Below are 21,078 nucleotides of genomic sequence, written 5' to 3'. Positions count from 1 at the left end.
TAACTAACTAACTAACTAACTAACTAACTAACTAACTAACTAACTAACTAACTAACTAACTAACTAACTACTACACACACACACACACACACACACACACACACACACACATATATATATCTTTATAATTCCATGTATGTTCACCACTATTGCCTATTGATCGATTCAAATCTCAACAGGTCACCAAGCATCAGTGTCTTCCATCGTGTCCGTATGTGTGCGCCAAGCAGGTGATTCGATTGACGCGGTCATGTCTGCGAGCGAAGACGGCACGTTATTCCTGTGGGATCTTTCCGATGGCCGTTGCTTAGCAACGGAGACATCTCTCCCGCGTGGACCATCCACACTCACGACGCTCACGTCACGCAAGCAAGTAGTGTGTACCGGACACTATGGGATGGTGTATGTCGTGGATGCCGCAACCCTACACGTTGTCAAGACGCTCACCAGCGAAGCTCGTCCTGACTGGATTACGGCTGTGTGTGTGGTGGGGATGGGTGCGATTGATACCACTAACGGGTCAGGCGAGCCGGTGCAGACGGACGCGCTATTGGCTGTAACTGGAGAGGGCACTTTCAAGCTGTGGTCTTTGGAACTTGTGGAGGTAGGAAAAAATGATCTTCTTTATATCCACGGGTTTACACATACAAAATACATACAGTTAAAATGTCTTGCGGTGTATATAGATATGTACTAAGGTTAGACATTTTATTGGCATAAAAACTAGTCTATCGTGTGTTTTAGAACTCTTCGCGGGGTTGACAGAAAAAGCACAGCCGTAGTGAAACTCCATACTGTATGTTACGTTATTAAAGGTACTCTCTTGCTGTTTTATACAGAAACACGCTCAAATGTATCAATTGTAGTCCACACGCATCCTGAGGATGGACCAACCTTAACACATCCACTTTGATCACTCTCCTAAATACCCTACACCAGACCACATTCATGAGCGTGGACGACCATCCCCTCTGGAAGCCGCTGAAGATTCAGCCGCTCGAGGGCTGTCGACAGCCCAAAACAATTGCCATCTCCCCATTCTGTCGGTCTCTTTTCAGCATTGTCACGCCCACGTGCTGGTTACTGTACTCCGCGGCAGGATGTAAGCTACTGTGTCGCATCATGGCTCCCACACGCATCCGTTGGCAGAGCTCGCAGTTTCTGTCGTCGACTCTGGTCGCACTCTTCGGACAAGCAGGCAATTGTTATGTGTACTCCCTCAGCCTTCCAGAGAAACCCTATGCACCGCTGACGTTTGAGTTCCAGGTGAGAGTGCTTGCAGTGACAGTGTCATGTGCGTGCTGCCTTATCGAATACGCGGTTGTGCTCGGTTGTGTATTCTACGCGCTCTCAGCCACGGAGATAGACTATCTCGTGAGAAGATGAGGCGGCCTATGCGACGACAACGAAATCAGGGCAAGAAATGAGACCTGCAATACTTTAATTCTTAGCTCATGACGAGACAACTGTTGATTATCTACCTAACTTTCGCTATATGTGAAGCCAGGTGACAAGTGGTAGTGTGTGCATATAACCTACACTGATCGTCATGCAATGTTTTCGAGGTAGTCTTGAGTGTCTTTCGTGATATTTCATTGTTGCGTATTCAGGAGTCCGAAGATCAGTTATTGATTAGTGTGGAAAAGGGTTTGTAGATTACACTGCCGAGCGTATGCTTCACCTCAATCGTGCAGGCTGAAAAGTCGAGTGGTACATGTTAACTTTAGTGAGCGTATGCTTTATGGCTGAGCGGTCATAATGATCTATGCCTGTCCAGCACATGATTGGCATACCAGGTCATGCCTGTGTATTCTATTTCTAACTAAGCGCCACCGGGTATTTACGCATATGATGTTACGTTCGGTGGACTCAATACTATCATTGACTGGTTGTGTGCCACACAGGGTAGGCCATCGTATTCAGCGACCACGAAATCGCCTTCGGACCCCACCGATGTCGAGACTGCCCAGTCAAGACACTTGGAGCTAAAGAAGTCCGATTCTTTCCAAGTGTTCCCAGATTTGCCGCAAACTGACTTCAATCAGCAGATGGCAAGTCTGGTGTGCGTATACACGGCCGCCACTCCCTGTGCCAAGACACAACCCACCCCTTTCACACACTCACCAGTGCCAACACGTGCAGAGAATGGAGGCACGAGTGTGTTAGGGGATAAGGAAAGCGATGATACTAAACAAACGGAGGCCAGTGAGAGATCAGCTAAACGTGGTCCAACGGAACGGATAAGGAATCTGGTGCTGTCTGCGGGTGGGCGAGTGCGAGGATTCAACCCCGTCTCTCTTTATGCCGGCCCTGGTAGGAAACACTGGTTGATAATAGGCCTCGTTCTGATACATATGCGATAGTTTGTTGTCCTAAGTGTACTTGAAATTGTTTTCATTCAAGGCTGGGCTTAGCTCAGGGATAAGGTTGTCAATTTGAAGGGGTTGCACGGCTCTAGGTATGGTGAGCAATTTCCATAATGCATTCATTTTGATGCACTTAAGTATGTTTATGTGTGTATAATTTGGATACTTTATCAGAGTTCGTTTGCGTGTACAAAATTGGTACTTTATTTGAGTACTTTTATGTTTTTATGAATTGTCAAATTTTATTTACGAATGTTTATATGTTTAAACTGTATACTTTGTTAGAGTACGTTTATGTGTCTAAATTATATACCTGATTGGAGTCATATGCACAAGGTTGATAACATGCGCATTATATATCTTTACGCTCATGGAATATGATATAAGAGCACCACATACGTATCTCCATACTAGTCTCACATCTAATGCATTCCCTCCGCAATCTTTCAAACGAAATTCACACTTAATGGCATATACATAATAGCACACGCAAAATTACGGATATATATCAATATATTAAACAGATTATTGTAACTCTTGGTAGTCGTCAGCAAGCAATACACTGACAGCCACGTGCAATGTGCAGATACAACTGCGGACGGGCCAGCGCGACCCGCCGTTTCATCGGCATTCCCTAGTCACCTGATTGTATCTGGCGACGATTTTGGAGTTCTGCGCGTGTGGGACGTTTCCGACAAGATGCAGGCGTCTTCCCCGTACCTATATCCAAAATCACAGAGATCAGTCCCAGCGACAGGTAAATAAGCCTACCTTGATACTCTTCATTAGTTGAGAATGTGAGCACTATACTGGCTGTAGAATCGAGGTGTGCCTATGTGAAGCTTCAACGGACGCACACTCGTGGTTGTACTTTCGACTGTACCAATGCGGATACGAGTGTATTCGACTTGCCGCGGTGTACCGGCCTCTACTATAGTCAGTCTCTAAAGTGGCACTTGTTTGCGCATGTGGTCCAAACTCTTGACCACTAGTGAATCCAAATCTTGTACACACAGGCATCTGAACGAGAGTCTGTTCGTAAAGTATTGCGGTAGTATGAATGTTCGTTGATAGTCCGTGAGGTGTGCGTACGTGATTAGTAAGGGATTCTTTCTGCATATTAAACCTGGCGAAGATGTCTGGTTATCGTTCACTTGAGTTAGGCATATTCTTAATTCAGTATAATCTCACGCTAATATCACAAGGTATCGATGCCAGCTCAATACCCTTCAAGTCTGCCGACAGCTATGACTTGCTTGAATTATCCAACACGGAAGCGGCCAAGGGAGACTTAGAGATCATTTCGAATTGCGCTTCCTACGATTTTAGGGATAAGTGGGATGCCGGCGAAGAAACAGACAATGGGCAAGTAGTGAGCGAATAGAGTTTTCAATGTTGAGTTGAACATCGTATGCGTGTTCGTAGGATAGATTTTTGGCCAGTTGGCGTATATGTGGCAATTGATTGTTGGCGCAAGGGTGTGTGTGTGAAGCGTTGGAGAGCGATGCAGTGGTATTTCTGCGTCTTGAGTTCACAGGTGACTGGTGTGCGTCATGCGATGTGAAAGGATCGATACTAGGCGTAGTTTTTGCGGAGTGAATGAATCGCTGGGTTTGTGGAACGCGTGTGTGTGTGTTACTTTGCGTTGCGCGGGACAATAGCAGCAACCACGTATGCACACAGGCATGCAAGTTGGAAAACCCTGCAAGGATCGCTCGTCTCTTTCCTTCTTAATCGAGACCCACACGCTAGCATATTAAACACTCATCCTTCTTAAGAAGCCCGGGAGAAGTTGGCTGCAAAAACACCCTCATACATATATTCAGAACAAATACTTCGCTTTCACACAGTTATGGCGATGTTACTGCCTCTGCAATTATTAAGAATATCTACATGGCCAGAGGTTATGCATCGGGTGTAATTGTTCTGTGCGAGCTAATGGCAGAGCTCGAGAGGGTTTTGAGCAACGAATGTCAGACAACCAAACATCTGCCGAAAGTCAGTCCGCACGCAACAGGGGGCGGTATAGGTATGTTGTGCGACATGAGCATGTTTGTAGGCCTCGGGTGATGGGTTGCTGAATCTCTAAAGCCACTTGAATGAAGATGCTTTATGAGTATACATGCAATATCATTATCGTAAACTATTAACATGGAGTAAGTCTCAGCACTATATGCTGCAGTTTATGTTCTCGTGACATTCCGGCCGAGAGCATGGGGTTTTGGGGTCATGGTTCTCGACTTGTTGCGCTATGCGATGTGCTCATTGCTGTCGAGAAATCTGGCGACCAACATCGCATTGAGTCGTGTCGTTACGTACTCGGTAGAAGAGCTTTGTGTTTGATATGGCTCAGAATCGTAGCCAATTGAATTCTCCATACATCTGACGTTTGCCTTCTATAGGCAGCTTTGACTGAACTGGTTGTGAGTTGTTATCTAACATGCCTTTCGCCACGACTGTTTTCTACGTTCCCTCAGTGATCGTAAAGTCATCAGAAGATTACACGCCGCAAAAGGCGAGCGACCCAATACTGATGACCGGCCATACCGGGGCTGTCACGTGTTTGCTGTATCCACACGATGTCGACAACAATTTCTCAGCCCACCATCTCATATCGGGATCAGACGATTTCACCATTCGTGTGTGGAATGTATCAACAGGTATGTGTGCGATTGTGTCGTGGAAACAGCTCGTTGATTATGTGTGGGCTGTAATTGGCTATCCCAATATGACGTTAGTACATCAGGCGTTATACCCTGCGCTTGATAACATTTCCTGCGAATAAAATAGGAAAGCTTTGCATGGGACTAACATGATTTAACCCATCGTCGCGCTGATCAGGCGAAGCAATTCATGTGTTCCACAACCACTGCGCTCCCATTGCGAGGTTGATACCGTTTTCCGGACGGGAAGTGTCGCGGTCGACGAACTGTATATGTTCTGTAAGTTGTGTGTAGGCAGTTATATATTTTTGTCTTTGCCTATGCCAATAAGCCTACGTGCATTTAGTGTGCAGGTGAGCGCCATCCATTCTTAAGTGTTGTTACATGTTCATCTACTTCGGCAATCGTCGCCACAGATCGATCCTCTGTTGCTCGCTTCACCACGCGACTACTGGCGAGCGTCGATCTATGCCCAACATGCCACACCATTGTTCTGGGGACCAAAATACACCGAGCATAATATTATAGCCAATGGGCCACCAACACCAACACACTGCCTTAATCCAACCTCTCGTCCACAGCTTGCCGGCGATCACAACGTAGGCATATACTCACTGGATGATATGAGGTGCTTGCACAGCATGGGTGGCCACATGTTCCCTGTGCGGTCGGTGCAATGGCGTTACGATGACGACTACTTTGTCGTGGACTGCATAGACGGCACCATATATGTCTGGCAGCTGGGTACCGGCCATTTGGACAGGTAGGTAGGATGGGCACTGGCTTTTGACACAGAACAGACTACACTACGCTTGTCTAATCGCCACACGCCACGCCACTCTGGACAGTCGAACTGTCGAAAACCGCTCCTGATGATACGATGTACGTGTACGCTTTGTCCGTTGATACGTTGTTACCAAAGTGTTCTGTGCGTCTGGAGCGTCGCAGGCCAGTGTTTATTGTTCTGTACAGATACGAGTGTAAGCAAGAGCATATGTATGAAGCCTATAGCGATAACGCGGGTATCTCGTATACCTACTTGAGACGGACGCCACTTGTCTACCACGTGGTGTGCAACACATAGCCTGCAGCACGGACGACTAGAGATGCATTGTCACCAATGCTGAATGCTGATAGCATGAGCCCTTACCATACCACAGAGTCGCCCAAGGCAAATTGGCCGAAGGCATACTGGCAAACTGGGAGAGCCAAGCATCCGCACGTGATGTGGTGTGGAAGCGATACGGAGACGACACCGTCACATCGGGCAATGGGTACGGGAACCTCAAGACACTCACGACAGCCCTCACGTGTAGTCCAACCAATGCCCAGGCCAAGAATGTGGCACTGGTGAAACTGCAGAGGACTGGATTGAGCCATGCAGACTCACCACTAGAGGTTGTGCTGTTCGACGTCAAGAAGGTGGGTATGGGAAGCTTGCCGTTGTCATTGGTAGTGAGTGCACTGGTGTGTTAAGCAGTTGTTGCATGTGATCTTTCTTTCTACAATGTAGTCTCTCTGGTTTGCGGTGCTATCCCACCTACCGTCTAACCCTGAGATATTAATAGCCATGACCACTATGGAGAATGTATGCTTCTCGGTCTGGAATTCTCGGTCTAGAAAGGGGCTGTGTCTCTGGAGCGTTTGTATTTATATTTCAAAACCTCAGCTACTCAATATCTCTTCTTTCACTTTGGGTTTCCCGTAGATCGTATCGCTGCTAAAGTCGGGCGATCGAGATACAGATGTGTGCAAGGGCTTGTTGAAGATGCTCATGCCCTACGTCATGCCGTGGGGCTTCCGGCCCGACATCGACCAACAGCTGTCGAAAATCCTCCATGTCAAAATCCCTAAAGAGGTAAGTACGGTGATTTTTGGCGTCGACTACCTTGCTTACGGTGATACGTTTATGGTGACAACTTCGCTGCTATTGTGGAGGCATCGATGTACCTGTGAACGTATTGTGATCTGTGTTATCTGTGAATAATGACAGGCCACTGCCGACTGCGTGCATCCGTTTTCTTCGCACGGGGCACTGCCATGTCTCGTCTCTGTTCACGCACAGTCAGTCAGCGGCCCATGCATATCCTGGACACTATCCCACTATATCCAGCATATCTGTGTCATCCACGCGGACATATCCTGACGCACAAAGCCGTCCATTCCTCTTGCATCTCTACTGTATCTGCAGCCATCACACGCCGTCCTGGGCCGCAACGGACACATCTCATCGCTCATGGCTGGAAGTACTCGTCCCACCGACCCATGGCGCATGAGTGGACACCTAACCGGCGTGCAGATGGCCTGTGCTATATCACTCACCTACTGGGAGCACCCCATTGCTACGCGTCTGCTGTGCACGTTGTTTACCGTCACTTTACCTCAACTGCCAGGTACGTTGTTTTGCACTTCTCGCCACCCGTGGTACCGTCGGTGGTTCTTAAATTGCGCATCGGTTTCGAAATCTGAACGTTGATGTTTGAGCGAGCGTGGTTCTGAGTGTACTTGCGAATGTGGCTTGCGGATTTCAGCGTTTTCAAGTTTTCATATACTGAAGACATTTTAATACAACGTACAACGGGAGAATTGCATTTTACTTTTTTCATTGGACTCGCACTTAGTCATTACGAATGCCTGCCCAAGTCACATGCCAAGCAACATCGCTATATTCGTGTCATAGCGCTAATGCCATAATTATCCATAGCATATCTATAACCTACATACCTCATGTATTTCTCAAGCACTAGTCAATCTCGTATAGGAGTCTCACATAGGCAAATTCATTTCATGTCTTGTTGGCGTGCGTCGAACAAAAATCACGCCGTACCGCAATAGTATTTTCATAGACTACAAATCCGCACGCATCTCATTCCCCACTGCAGCGGATCCCGTGACTGGCAAACTGCCGTTTGTCCCACCCACCCTGGGCATCCTCACGGACTTCTGGAAGGGCACGTCGATGTCGCGCCCCATACACCAGTTGGTGGACGCGTACCTGGCCGCCATGAGCGATGCGATGATCGACGAAGAGGTGTGCAAGTGGGAGGTGTACCTACAGAGCCAGCCAGACATCAAGCCCGCGGCACACACCCCCACGGGCGAGCGGGTGTCTCCGCATCCGGGTGCACACCACGCGCCAGGCGACACAGATCCCCCCACGGAGGCTGGCAGGACGGCCAGTAAATTGACCAGCGCCACACAACACCAGCGCAATGTCAACGAGAACGACATGTACGACTCGCCACACGACCGGATGGCTGTACTGGTGCTGGGGCTGATTGGGTCGAGGTATCCGTCGGCGCTATCGCCCGAGCTAACGGCCAAAGTGGCGGGGCAGTTGTGCTTGGCCGCGCTGGAGCAGAATGGCAGGCCGGCGGACCGCTTCAACAACAAAAGCAAAACCGGTACGCCGAGAAGTGTTCAGACTCGGGGTTCTCCTCAGTTCTTGTACATTCCATGTCTGCATAGAAGCTCGTACCTCCTATTTCTGAGGATGTTGCGCTGTTTCACTTATTTCAAGTTGTAGAGAAGCTTGCAAATTCCGTGTTTTGTTGGATTCTCAATGTGGCTGTGAAAGTGGCGCGGTATGGTTCCATGAAAAACATGTTTATTGCTGTAAAAGTGGAGAGTATCCGTTACGTTGAACAATTGTAGCTGTCGTGGCGGAGTCGGACTGTCGTTTCTCGTGACTGGATGAGCCCTTTTGTTACACGCATTTTGTTGAATTTTGTAGCGTAAGGGCAGTTGCATATCGAAAGGTGGGCTTAGGGATTAGCATGTATAACACTAAAGTACCGGGTCTGTAACTGTTGTCGCTTCGTTGTGGTCATATATCTCCTAATGAATTGGAAAGCGGTGCGATCAATACGATAAAATTGTTTCGAAGAAAGTCATGGTGGGGCAATCAGTAATCAGTGGTGTCTTCTATGAAATGTTTTAGTATGGGAACAGATTGGACCATTTCATGTTCAAAACACAATTGAAATGACGGCTTTACTGCTAATATACTTTGGAACAGGACAACAGCAACGCAAACTATCAATTATATCGCCGTTCTGCGATCGTCCTGTGCGCACTAGAATATACTTTGATCTTGGTATTGATATAGGCGCGTCAGTCTTGCTCTTAGCTGTTTTAGGGGTTCAACTTTCCCAGTGCGAATTCTATCGAGCCATCCTATCGGTGCAGAACAGCCCCCGCATTGGCATACTCACCCGCGAAACCAATGTTAGATTTCACGCTGATGTGCTACTCAATATTTGTATACCTCCCAATACGTTAACCCATGTGTCACACAACAGACCCGCAGGCAGCGGGAAAGAAGTTCGACGGGCGAAGGACAACGGCGGCTGCGGAATTGCTGGGCGAGGGATTCAGCACATGGATGGAGCACCTGGACGTGCCTCGTCTGGTGTTGCAGCTGTTGGCTGTAACTGGGCCGGTGGTCAAATCATCCACCAATGCCATAAAGGGGAGGGCCATGTACTTCGGTGGGTATTGTTTTCCTCCGGATCGCTTTCGGGTGTGTGTATACATATGTCCGCTATGCAGGGCTGTGTTTTGATCAAGATTGAGGTTGAAAAGGGTGCATTGAGTGTACAAGTGGTACTTTGATAAGCCATAAAGTGCTTATTACTATTCTGTTCTCTCTGCACTTGGAAAATTATCACCATATCAACTGAACTTAGCGATTATTTGGTGAACCACCAGGACAGTCACCCACTGCAGCGCGTTGTTATTGAAACGGATATCCCAATTCGCCTCAGTAGTTTGCAATTCATCCGCTTGGTCTCGTGACCAGTACATCCCAATCAATCCCCTCGTTATGATTATAGTAGATCTTCCATGGGTGTATTGGATCGTCACCTGCTTACCTGTTTATGTATTTGACCCACACTTGTCACCCAAACGCTGTCTAGGCGTGCTGAAGAAAGTTGCAACGAATGCGCCGCGAGTGCTGGTGACCACGATCAGTAACTTCTTCGTGAAATCACAGTCCGTACCATCACGCATCCACGCGATGAACGTTGTGCTCAACCTCGTGAGGGAGATCCCCGATGTTTTCGGCGAGCAGGTGCCTAGGTGAGTGCTGACTACCAGAGCGCTAGAGAGTTATACAGCACACCAGTACTTGCATAGATGTGGGAGATATTGAATGCTGCGCGTGTGTACGCTTGTGGGCGTGTGCTCTTCCTTGTATGTAATTGATCATGGCGGAAGAGGTGCACGAGATGCTTGCATTGCGGTTGTCATTCTGGTGCGTTTCCATGGCAACGATTCATTTACACCACTTAGCCAACGCAATCATAGTTGCACACGCGTATCAACTTGAACCGATTGCACCGCTACACTGCTACAACTGCGATCATAGCTCAAATGTGCACACTGCTATACGAACGCACTATCAAAGGCACACGCAACAACCGCACGTACACCAAGATGGCGCTCACCACATCGGATGCATGTTCGAATTATCCGTTATGCAGTTGTCCATCTTCTAATTGCACCATCATTCAACACGTTATAATCACACGTACTTTGAACGGAGATGACACTCACAAAATCTGATGCACATACCCAGCGCATACGCCCTCACCATGCCCATCCCCCCCTTCAGGCTCGTCGATCTGGTCGTTCGTTCTCTGGATCCACACGTCCCACAGTTGCGCGACAATTGCCTGGAGGGCAGCACCAAGACCCTGCAAGAAATCGTCAAACGCTATCTCATGGTCAGCTTCCATGCGCCGTCACAGAAGTTAGCAGTAGGCTCGTCGTCGGGATTAGTGGTACTATACGATCTAAAGACCGCGCGGCGGTGGCAGGTACGTGGAGGAAGAGAATTAAGATTTGTTGGAGCACGTTCACTTGCTATAGTTACAGTTGTACGGTGCTCGATATGGATACAATACGGCATGTGTGTGTGGGGCTGCTGGTGCACACACCTTTTTGTGTTGAGGCTGTCATACTTGGAGTACCAATTTGCGAGCGTTTCCGGGAGTGTTTATTAATCCCCTGTGCAATACGCACGCGTTCAACGGGCATTGCTGTCGTTAGCACTCGGTAAACGCTTCTTATCCTCCGATTATTTGAGGTCTTTGGTACTTAGTAGTTGATGCAGACCTGCAACGAACATTTTGGAACCCTATTCGAAGTCTTAGGTTGTGGTTGGTGAACCTACAGTGATTAGTGCAGTACATACCCGGGTGTGATAACTGCAAATGCTATGCAGAGATACCCTCATATATACACGTATACATGTATGTAAATATGTGTTTGCTTTACAATTCTGTATTTATGTGGAACTAGTCGTATATATGGCCGCACCTACGATAGTGCAGATTTCTATATATGTGTTTTATAAGTTTATAAATCGTGAATATTATTAGCATCACAAACCGAACTCTACATACATTGAAAATCGTCACTGAACGCATTTTGCGTGCTCATCGCAAATACTTCATATATGGTTGGCAGGACATCGATACCAAGCAGAATGAGGTAACGGCCGTTGCTTTCTCCAACGATGGGCGAGTGCTGGCCTCGTACAGTGCACGTGACCTCTCTCTCAAGTTCTGGCAGACGAACATGTCCATATTCAACATTTTGACCAACACCATCAGATGTATCAGCACACACAAGGTAACGAGCAATCTAAGGGATACTGAAGGTTTATCAGAGAAAACGTAAGGATGGTTAGCGGGTGATGGTACCAAATGTTAGATTATGGAGGAGTTGTATGTTGCAATGTATTGGCCACAGACAAAAAGGCTCGCACAGAAACACGTTGGTGTTTTCGGCAGTTAGGGTATTTCTATGATAGTTGGTGAGTGAATTTCACTAATTTGGCTATGGATTAGTATGGTCGTTTGTCACCCTTGTCCTTCGGCAAGTATTTTCCAGGGCAAGTATTAATGCTGGTTTTCAAAGTTGCTACTTACAATGCCTGTGGATATCAATGTCGCCATACTCGGAAAGGTTTTTATTGTTGACATGTTGTCGTAAACTTGTTTTTTTTTCAACACAAATAGCATCTTAATGTGTGGATCTGTTTTAAAAACAACTGCTCTCCTCTCGAGGAGCAGAAATAGTCTCGGCTTTGATTTTTTTCTCCATAATTAACCCTAACACCCGTCTATAGGTACCCGCTTGCGACCAGAAGGTGCTGGATGAGGATGTGCGGTTAGTGTGGATTGCAGCGAACACACTCAGTCTGTGCAGAGATCACAACGAGGTCACATTTAGTGTATAGCGTAAAATAAAACAAATTGATTTTAGTAATCTACAGGTGGTCTATAGTCAAGGCATTTCAAATCTAAACTATTCCAAATAATGACCAGACAAACGCTACAGCGCTTATGGGCGGCAAGTATCCACTTCGCCTAGTACTCGGTTATCTGGGAGGGTTATCTTCGGTTATCTGGGAGGTCCATGTACAACATGGACAGTTGTAGAAATTTATATTCATTACATGTGAAGTTTGCGCTCTTCCTTCACCCTTGAAAAACTTTCTGGTGGCGCTCGGTAAGATACGCATTCAACTCCAGTCGTCATATCTGTGTACAACGCTTATATACTTTGGCATGGCCGGGCACGCCGGTGCATAGTTGTCTACTTTCGCAAATATGCCTTATGTTTTTAGTGTCTCAACGCTCCAGCCCGAACGCCTGCTGCGCTTCGTTGCACGCAGCGGTACCCCGTCCAGTTGTTCTTCAAGTTCTACATCGTCAGTGAGAGGGTATTGCTTACCGGGATTTAAGAACCAACCAAATATCGAGAATCTGAAATACAATTTGAGAAAGGAGTATTAGTGATGGACACCGCGCATAGTCTGCGCGTTGGATCTATTTGTTTATTGGGGCATTCACGTACCTTCCGAATTGCGTCTTAGTTCAACAAACAGGATCGCAGAAATTACAGGGATCTAGTCTGATAGCAGAGTCTAGTGACATTTTATCGCCACCGGTATATGCAATTTTAGATAGACACAAGAACCCAGAAAAACTAACGCTGCCGTAACCGAAAGACACCTACCTCTCTCGATCAGAGACCATGGGCTGGACTTCGTGCCACCGGGGCACCTGAAAGATGATCATAGAGTTGAACTCTGGGATATGTGCTATCTTGCTTTCCATATCCAGGAGCGCACCACCGTCCTTTTCGGACCAGTCTTTCGTCAGGTAGTATATGCATGCGATGTCTCGTGAGTAGGTTTCACCTCCAATCTAGCATTTGCAATAGAAATTCAAACAAATGAGATGAAAAAAATTGCGGAAATACTAGTAAAACTAGAGAATCAATTGATGATGACGAGAGTGAATTCTACATTACACGATGACAAATACATGATTGTATTGCTATTCTACCAAATAACATACAGATAGCCGCCGATATATAATACAACTATAATTTGAAACAGCAGTATATCATACGCGCTTGTAAATATTGAAGTGTAGTCATGTGTATTATAAAAGCAGGTATGACGACAAGACATACATACATACATATTCACACCCATATATATATATACATACATCCCCCATATTTATATATAAATATATGCATGTGATAATTTCATAAGACGGTTTGTAGTGAACACAGAACCATCCACATTAATATGTAGACAATAACGGCACTCAACAGAGGAGAAGAGTGGACTTTGGGAATGGAGCTCACCTCTTTGTAAGCTCTGTCGTCGTGTGCTTCGATGAAGTGACCTTTGGTATACTTCCCGGCGGAGAAAAGCGCGGGTGATAGAGGTAGCAGATCATGGAACATGTCAAGCACCTGTACAGCAAAACACGTAGTCGACATAGCATCAGTAATCAAGAAGTAGGGTTCCGTACTTTGAGAGATGCACATGAAATGGAATTGGCCATCTTTAATCTGCGAGATTGTCTAGAATTTCATCCCTCTCCGCCAAGACGTCGAGTAAATCAAAAATAGAATGCATTTGTTGAGTCTAAGAAATGACACAACATTGAAAATGCAATAAATTTGCTCATCGCATGAAACGTATTATACTTACAAAGTCACTATTCGGGAAGGAGCGTGCGGACATGAACGCGTGCGACACCTCGGTGGCGTAATTCTTGTCGGCCGAGCCATTCTCTGCCAGGTGCCATTCAGCCTCACTGATATTCTGCAGTGTATGCAGCACCTTGTCCGCCATTTCCTTGGGTAGTACATTGGGTATCTTCACGATACCATCGTTCTCCTCAAGCAGTGCGTGTATGTCCATTCTGCACGGTTAAAGATGGGACAGCGAGAAAGACAGTTAGCTCCCGGGAAAGAGCAAGAGCAAGAGAATGAAATGCCAAAAAAAAAACAGGTATAGAGTAGCATATATATATATACATACACATGTACATAAATATACATATGACATACATACATATATATATACCGAGCACGAGCTTAGCGCATAGACTGACTCATCAATTGATATAGCCAATACACATTCACTTGCTTGTAGAAGCATCGTAGTACGAAACATCCCATAGAGAGTGCTTCATATATGCTAGTCCCAAGTCTGACCGATCAAAAACCCTCATATACATAACCTCGTTATAAGCAATAAAACAACATGGCAGGTGCGTTCACATTCACTGCGTGTACTTTGTTAACACGTACAACAAACCAACACAATATGAAAAAGGCCACAAAATACAAGTAACTAAACTATCTTAAAATCGCAAGCGTTGATCCACAGACTCTGAGGATCGCACGCGGCCATTTATGCAACATACTTTTTGAAGCGGTCACTGTTGTCAAAATCTGTATGCGTATACGCACACCTCGACTCCATATGCTTGAGCGTGGTATTGGCCAGTTCTAAAGCCGTCTGGAGCACTTCCTTGACAATGCTGTTCGCCACAGTACCCTAAAATAGTCAACGAAACACGCAATTAGATATTTTAACATGGTATATTGTATAGGAATATATTTCTAATGAATGTTTGCGGTGTGTCAACATGCATGAGAATTACAAAAGCACAATCTGCGAAAGTAACAGCAACTAAATCTAGAAACCCCACCTCCTCGCCCATGCTCTGTGTCAGCGTAAGTCCCACATCCGTCACTTTCCGCCTCGGGAACAACCGCGAATCTGGATCGTGTCCCAGAACCTCCAAAGCACCCATAACGCTTGCGTCTACTACATCGGACCATACAGGTTGTGACGGTAGTGCCACTGACGCTGTCGTGGATACACCTTCCTTAATATCGCACTCCTCGTGTTGAGTGTCTGCAAACACAATTAAGTGTTGCGGCACGTAGAGGACATCGCCGGGGTTTAGGATCAAGTCTTGGACGATTTTGGGCTCCTCAGCATCCACCAAAATAGTGCCTTCTGTCGTGAAGAGGGTGGGGAATTGGCTGCAAGGGCGATGGGATTTGTACGCACAGTGCTGCGGAAATCAAGCGGTAAAGTGTACGTTAGTATGAAGCAGGAGGTCTATACAGTGAATCAATGAGCATCTTAGTCCCAAGTGCGCACACGACGGTGAATACTCACAGGAAAAGTCACTTAGCTAGAGAACTTATCGAGTTTACTGAATAAGAAGCTACGATCGTTGGAGGACAGTGAATTAAGGGTATCAAAAATAAAACATATTTACTTTCGATTATACTTTCAGTACTCTAGACTGTACTTCCAATTCCAGATAGATACAGAATCGTGACAAAAGCTACAATTATTACTGAATGATTCAACAATCCATCTGTATAACAGGATAGCTTTGGAGAAGATGAGGACTACAAGCACATTTTAAGCTCCAAAGGACTCACCTGACCAATGGCCAGCCACTCGTCTGCGACATCAATCAATTGCACATGCAACGAGCCCTCTGTCTGTATCAGGAGGGTATCCGTGGAGTACAGCGAGGGTGGCGCAAACAGGGCATCGTGTGTGACCACATCCACACACACACTCACTCCGCCCTCACCCTTCCAGAAGGTGTCCACAGCCTTTGCGAGTGCGATGAGTGGTGCCCGCATCTCCTGTCTCAGGAAACGCACGCTATTACCAGCCCCCTTGGTTGGTGAGATGAGTTCTTGCAGGCGTATGTCACTCACTGAGCCGTGTAGGTCTCTGTGTGGTGAGCGTGAACGTAGAACATTAGTTTGCGGATATCATCGGATTGTAATTATGCAACGTGCACTGCAGTGCCTGTATGATTTTTGAGAGCTTGCGCGTTGCGTGGTTCAAGTGTCTGAGAGATAATATGATATAACAACTATTGCGCGTAAAGATTTCTAGTTGCCAAGATTCACCAAGGAGGCCGTACAAACCAGTGTGGTAATGTCAATAATCGATGTAGATACTCAGGCTCAGTCTAGAGCACGAGGAAATTTACGAATGTAACAATGTCTAAAATTGCTGTTTGTGGTTGCTGCCAAGCAACAACATAAAAACATGTGCACAGACGTTCGCAGGCGCTGCAAATTAATACCTACACTCTGATGATATATGATACATGTCAGTTGCTACTATATTAAGACTGATAACAGACGTACTGTAAAGAGTAAAGAAAGACGAACCCCTACAATTGATCCACTGTAGATATTAGTTTCCACGATTTGCAAGCTAGGATGGGACGTAGCAGTCTCGTTGTAATGTACACAAGGCATGTAAATAGAGTGGTGGCATCAATATCTGTACTTGTATACATGTGTGTACGTTGGCTCGCAGCAAGTTGTATTGAAAAACAAGTGCATGACTTTAGACTCGATCGGCACTTCATACTAGAACACGCGCATGACATAGTTTTAAGCTTGCCTGCAAGTGAGAACAGACGTCCATACACGCATATATCGGGGACACATACCAACAGTATGCCGCAAAGAACACCTTTTATGTGGTTAAAATGCCGTTTACCATCATCCGCATGCAATCGGTGACACACACACGAACGGTCTATGCTGCAAATAACACTTTTCACGTCGCTAAAATGCTTTTTATCATCATCCCCATGCAATCGAGGATACACACACGAACGGTCTGTACTGTAAATAACACTTTTTTTATGTGATTAAAATGCCTTTTACCACAATCCGCATACAATCGGGGACACTCACGAACAGTCTATGCCACAAACAACACTTTTTATGTGGTTTAAATGCCTTTTATCATCATCCGCATAAAATCGAGGATACACACGAACGGTCTATGCTGCAAATAACACTTTTTATGTGGTTAAAGTGCCTTTCACCATCATCCGCATGCAATCGGGGACACACACACACGAACGGTCTATGCTGGAGATAACACTTTTTATGTGGTTGCAATGCCTTTTATCATCATCCGAGTAAGGTTGCTAGAATATCGCTAGAATAGCCGGCATCGAAAAATATAATTATTCAGCCACTAAATTCCATGATTAAACAGAACAACAAAAACCTATAACCTGTATAAAGAGTCTTAAACGAAGATGCACACACATTGTTCATATACCATACCCGTGCCATTCGTAGATGCGTTTGCTCATCGCAAGCGATTGAGATTGTGTGTGGACCACATCTCGCCCATAAGCGCACTCCTTTGCAGCACCGCATGTAGATGTGATTATGTTGTCCGCTGTGATGTCTTTCAAACTAACAGCCAAAGCGCATGATTCCATATAGCATGGCTGTCGCGCTTCCCAGGCCGACAGGAATGCAGCTCCATTGTTCACGTTTGGGAATAGCGAGGTGGCCAAGGCAGCCCGACGTTTACCGTGTGGCAGCCCTTTGTGACCCTTATTGTGCTTACCGCCTTTCATTGGATCAGTTTTGAACTTTTGAAGCTATGAAATACCAAGGCAGGTAGTTTTTAGTACTGCTGCGCAGCTGCTAATGTTACTGTGTATTAAAGTCTTATGTCATAAACACAAACTAGTTCAGCAGATGGCTTTCGTGTAAGGGTTCTCAGAGTACTCCTCTATACTATTCTACGAGAACGTTCTATTTCTTTTTCGCCATTCTAAAACCCTGTATGATATCTAATTGATTCATTAATTCAGAGAGCGCTATCCGGCATATGTAAATAGTATTTACAAATGGACGTACACATGCTTTTTTTAAAAATTGGTTAAAATTTGCTTCTGATTTTGGCGCGCATTTATACATTTCCTGTTCGGTACTAAGATTTTTTTTGCTTTCGACCAATACCGACGTCTGATCACTGATCAGTCGAAATCACTCGAAACAACAGAAGAGAGACCACGAGGCACGAGGGACCGCGAGACGCGAGTCTGCGAGTCCTGCGAGAGTAGCAAGGGGTGATCATGAGCCGGTGAGGTTTGAGAACCCAGCAGAGAAAAGTATATATTACAACCAGCCTCGTATGCACACAAGTTCAGTTCGTCAATAGTCGAGGAAGTGGAGGAGGGGCTGTTTTGAAAGTAGTTTGAATGGTATGTATATATCTGTATGGCAAGCTTTGGAAGGACATGTTCCGCTGTTATAGGTCGGCATACTATTCTATTCTATATTATATCCTATTGATTGTAGCTATGAGGACAAACTACTGCTTTTGTGAACGACAGAATGTATCTGTATCGTACTGATATCATTTTACCTGATACTGAGCTACCTTTTTGGATTCATTTTTTTTTGTACTTCCTTATTATTTGCGTTTTCACTGACAACTTCACACAAACATTGTCATTCCCACTTGTAGGTATGTCTAATCGCACCATCAAGCGGAGATGTGTGTGTTGATCTGGCTTCTGGCTGTTTATTTAGAGTTGTGCAAAATAAAGCGTCGTCTAAAATTGGGTCGTTCAAGTCTTCTTCGTCACTTATAGTGTTGTATAGCTAGGATAGTACCTTCAACTATCGAGCATTCATACATGCGATGCAAAATTGGTTTGTTCCTCTATCTTTTTTTTTTTCGCTAGATGGCTTGAATGAATTTGTCGCATTGGTACGCCGTGCGCTGACTTGCTCTTTAAGTTTGGGTTGTCTTTAGTTTTCTAGACTTAGGTTTGGTGTGTACGTGATCCCTATGCTAAGAAATAGTCTGAATTTGATTCACGTCTTGTGATTGAGCATTGCATTGTACTTTGATACCTCACAGTTTCGGCCTTTTAAGCCCTTGCCCGTCAAATTTATATTGAATAGGTTTCTCTTTTCTTATATGCCTGGTATAGCGTTAGAACCAAATTTTGACATTAATGAATGTCTTCAAAAATAGATGTGGTCGAAATGCAACGCTAACAACTATCGTAGGAGTGTAGTGGAATCAACCATATAAACTTAACATGAGAAACAAGCAACGTTTACAATAATTTAAGGCTGTTGATTCATTCTAGCTCTTGTTATAGAATGTTTGTTTTCGTGAATTTTTTTGACAAGGGACACGGGTAAGCTGTATTCTTTGTGTGTCTATACTTTTACTAAGCCTACTAAGCTGTATCCTAAGCTGCCTAGGCTGATGGACCGGAAAAAAAAAGCCTCTTTGTAGTTTGAACACACAAAACAATTCCCATGTTCACAAGCCAAAGGCTAGAGATAACACTTAGGCGTCTGTTTACTGTTAGCTCGTGCCCTGCTTTATACGGTCGACAATCTAGGCTCATTCACAATTTCTGTACAGCAAAGTGGACGATTTGAGGGTGGTATCATCGCATTGAAGTACTCAGCATCGGGGTTTTCAGGCCTTCAGGGGTTGACTCGCGCCCAATAAAACAGGGAACACAGATTGATTAAACTTCGCTTACAAATACAAATTAAAACAAAAGCAGTGCAAATAATAAAGTAGATCTCCTGTCACGATTGAAGACTATAATGAATTCTGCTCAATTATTCGAATTCTGCTCAATTTTTGATGCGGACGTTCAGCGGTGTAAAGAGAGTGGCCATAATCTGAGAGGTGCTTCTTATTTATGTGTATTATACCGCTATATACAAAGAGAAGCAGAAAACAACACCATCGGGCGCCATTGGAAAAGTTAATGGACAAGCTTCCCAAAAATATTTACCGGAAGGCGGAAGCACACAGCCCAGTAGTGTGAGACTGCGGATATGTATTCTAATTAGTGGCCCTGTACAGTAGCCAGTTCGCAAGTTTTCCTGATTTTCCTCTTGTGCGTGTCCGACTATTTTGCTCATTCTACTAGAGTATAGGAGATAAAACATAGTAGGGAATGGAAAGTGGAAGAAGTTAAACAGGAGACTGGGCAGTGAGACTGAGCACAGACTACAAAGCACAGCCCAAAACAAGAGTGAAGCAACCATTTTTGACGGTCCTTCAAGGTTTCAACAGGACAGGACACGAGGTTTAATAATTTTAACATATTTTTTTTTGTGTCAGCCAATATCACTCAATGCCGGCCCGTGGCCGCCGATAGAGTCGCGTAAATGGTAATATTTATGTGGATAGTGAGAGTACTATTCAAATTCAAATATATATATTCTGCTGTATGGCAGCTATTCACAAGAGACTACAATCTGCATTCAATACAATCGTTTATAACTAAGCTTATCTGACTTCAACATGGGAGCTGCGGCCTCAACTCCCAGCAATATGGCCTCTCAGGGATGTCCTGTCCCACCTGAAGAGCGACAAGCTATGGAAGATAAGATGGACAAGGAAAAAATAGCTAGTTCTCTAGCTGGAAAGTGCCCTGTGCCTCACGAAGAGCGCGGTACTTCGATGACCGAAGATCCGGCCCAGAGGGTATGTGCATCTGTTCAAAAGCATCAGTCGAACCCAAGGTTGGCTACTTAATACGTTTTTAATATGAATATAGTATGAAGCATATTGGTATGATTAGTTTTTGATGGAAAGTTGTGCATCACAGCTAGTCCCAGTATTGTGGTGCACATCTTTCTGCTGTGCTCTCGTATACTGCGAGGGTCGTGTGCCAAGGGAAAGTTTCTATGTGGCAAGCTGGGTGGTTTGCGTTAGTCAAACCGCTCAATTGCGCTTCGTCCGCGAGCAGAATGTTCAACCACGTGTACTTGACAGATAATGGTTCGCTAATCGATTCGCCTCACCTGAGGAGTTATTGCTTCGTTGATCTTGTTTCGTCGATCTTGCTTGTGAGGGCACATGGATAGTACGATGT

The 21,078-nt window shown here is 45.4% G+C and overlaps 3 protein-coding genes across 3 annotated transcripts in view; 2 read left to right on the top strand and 1 right to left on the bottom strand.

The window, feature by feature from the left end:
* Positions 1 to 175: 175 nt before the first annotated feature.
* On the top strand, positions 176 to 12,291 carry SARC_02851 (hypothetical protein). The gene is made up of 18 exons (XM_014303387.1): positions 176 to 604; positions 940 to 1,266; positions 1,905 to 2,313; positions 2,953 to 3,123; positions 3,572 to 3,731; positions 4,217 to 4,395; positions 4,844 to 5,026; positions 5,208 to 5,308; positions 5,611 to 5,792; positions 6,190 to 6,451; positions 6,738 to 6,887; positions 7,221 to 7,422; positions 7,912 to 8,433; positions 9,331 to 9,519; positions 9,949 to 10,111; positions 10,647 to 10,851; positions 11,504 to 11,668; positions 12,168 to 12,291. Exons 1-18 carry the CDS (start codon positions 251 to 253, stop codon positions 12,276 to 12,278), a joined length of 4,035 nt encoding a protein of 1,344 aa, XP_014158862.1. The 5' UTR covers positions 176 to 250; the 3' UTR covers positions 12,279 to 12,291.
* On the bottom strand, positions 11,919 to 17,828 carry SARC_02850 (hypothetical protein). The gene is made up of 8 exons (XM_014303386.1): positions 17,486 to 17,828; positions 15,815 to 16,118; positions 15,064 to 15,435; positions 14,776 to 14,909; positions 14,055 to 14,268; positions 13,703 to 13,813; positions 13,061 to 13,251; positions 11,919 to 12,807 (listed from the first exon to the last, which is right to left on the bottom strand). The coding sequence occupies exons 1-8, from the start codon at positions 17,785 to 17,787 to the stop codon at positions 12,657 to 12,659; spliced, it is 1,779 nt and encodes a 592-aa protein (XP_014158861.1). The 5' UTR covers positions 17,788 to 17,828; the 3' UTR covers positions 11,919 to 12,656.
* Positions 17,829 to 20,372: 2,544 nt separating this feature from the next.
* SARC_02849 (hypothetical protein) overlaps positions 20,373 to 21,078 on the top strand; it is a 4,961-nt gene continuing 4,255 nt past the window's right edge. The window contains exon 1 of the mRNA XM_014303385.1: positions 20,373 to 20,687. Within this exon, the coding sequence (XP_014158860.1) occupies positions 20,505 to 20,687 (183 nt within the window). The 5' untranslated portion in view covers positions 20,373 to 20,504. The remainder of the gene's footprint in view (positions 20,688 to 21,078) is intronic.

This window comes from Sphaeroforma arctica (assembly GCF_001186125.1).
Source record: "Sphaeroforma arctica JP610 unplaced genomic scaffold supercont1.133, whole genome shotgun sequence".
Classification (NCBI taxonomy): domain Eukaryota; class Ichthyosporea; order Ichthyophonida; genus Sphaeroforma; species Sphaeroforma arctica.
The sequence above is the reverse complement of the archived record's forward strand: the minus strand, read 5'-3'. Positions and strand labels throughout refer to the sequence as shown.

Excerpts from the sequence above, each read along its gene's own strand:
- SARC_02851 (XM_014303387.1), top strand. The coding sequence starts at position 251 with ATGTCTGCGAGCGAAGACGGCACGTTATTCCTGTGGGATCTTTCCGAT. Across the intron at positions 5,793-6,189 it reads GGTACCGGCCATTTGGACAG|AGTCGCCCAAGGCAAATTGG; the intron begins GTAGGTAGGATG and ends ACCATACCACAG. Across the intron at positions 10,112-10,646 it reads TTCGGCGAGCAGGTGCCTAG|GCTCGTCGATCTGGTCGTTC; the intron begins GTGAGTGCTGAC and ends CCCCCCCTTCAG.
- SARC_02850 (XM_014303386.1), bottom strand. The coding sequence starts at position 17,787 with ATGAAAGGCGGTAAGCACAATAAGGGTCACAAAGGGCTGCCACACGGT. Across the intron at positions 15,436-15,814 it reads AGTGGCTGGCCATTGGTCAG|CACTGTGCGTACAAATCCCA; the intron begins GTGAGTCCTTTG and ends TGATTTCCGCAG. Across the intron at positions 13,814-14,054 it reads CCTTCCCGAATAGTGACTTT|GTGCTTGACATGTTCCATGA; the intron begins GTAAGTATAATA and ends TTTGCTGTACAG.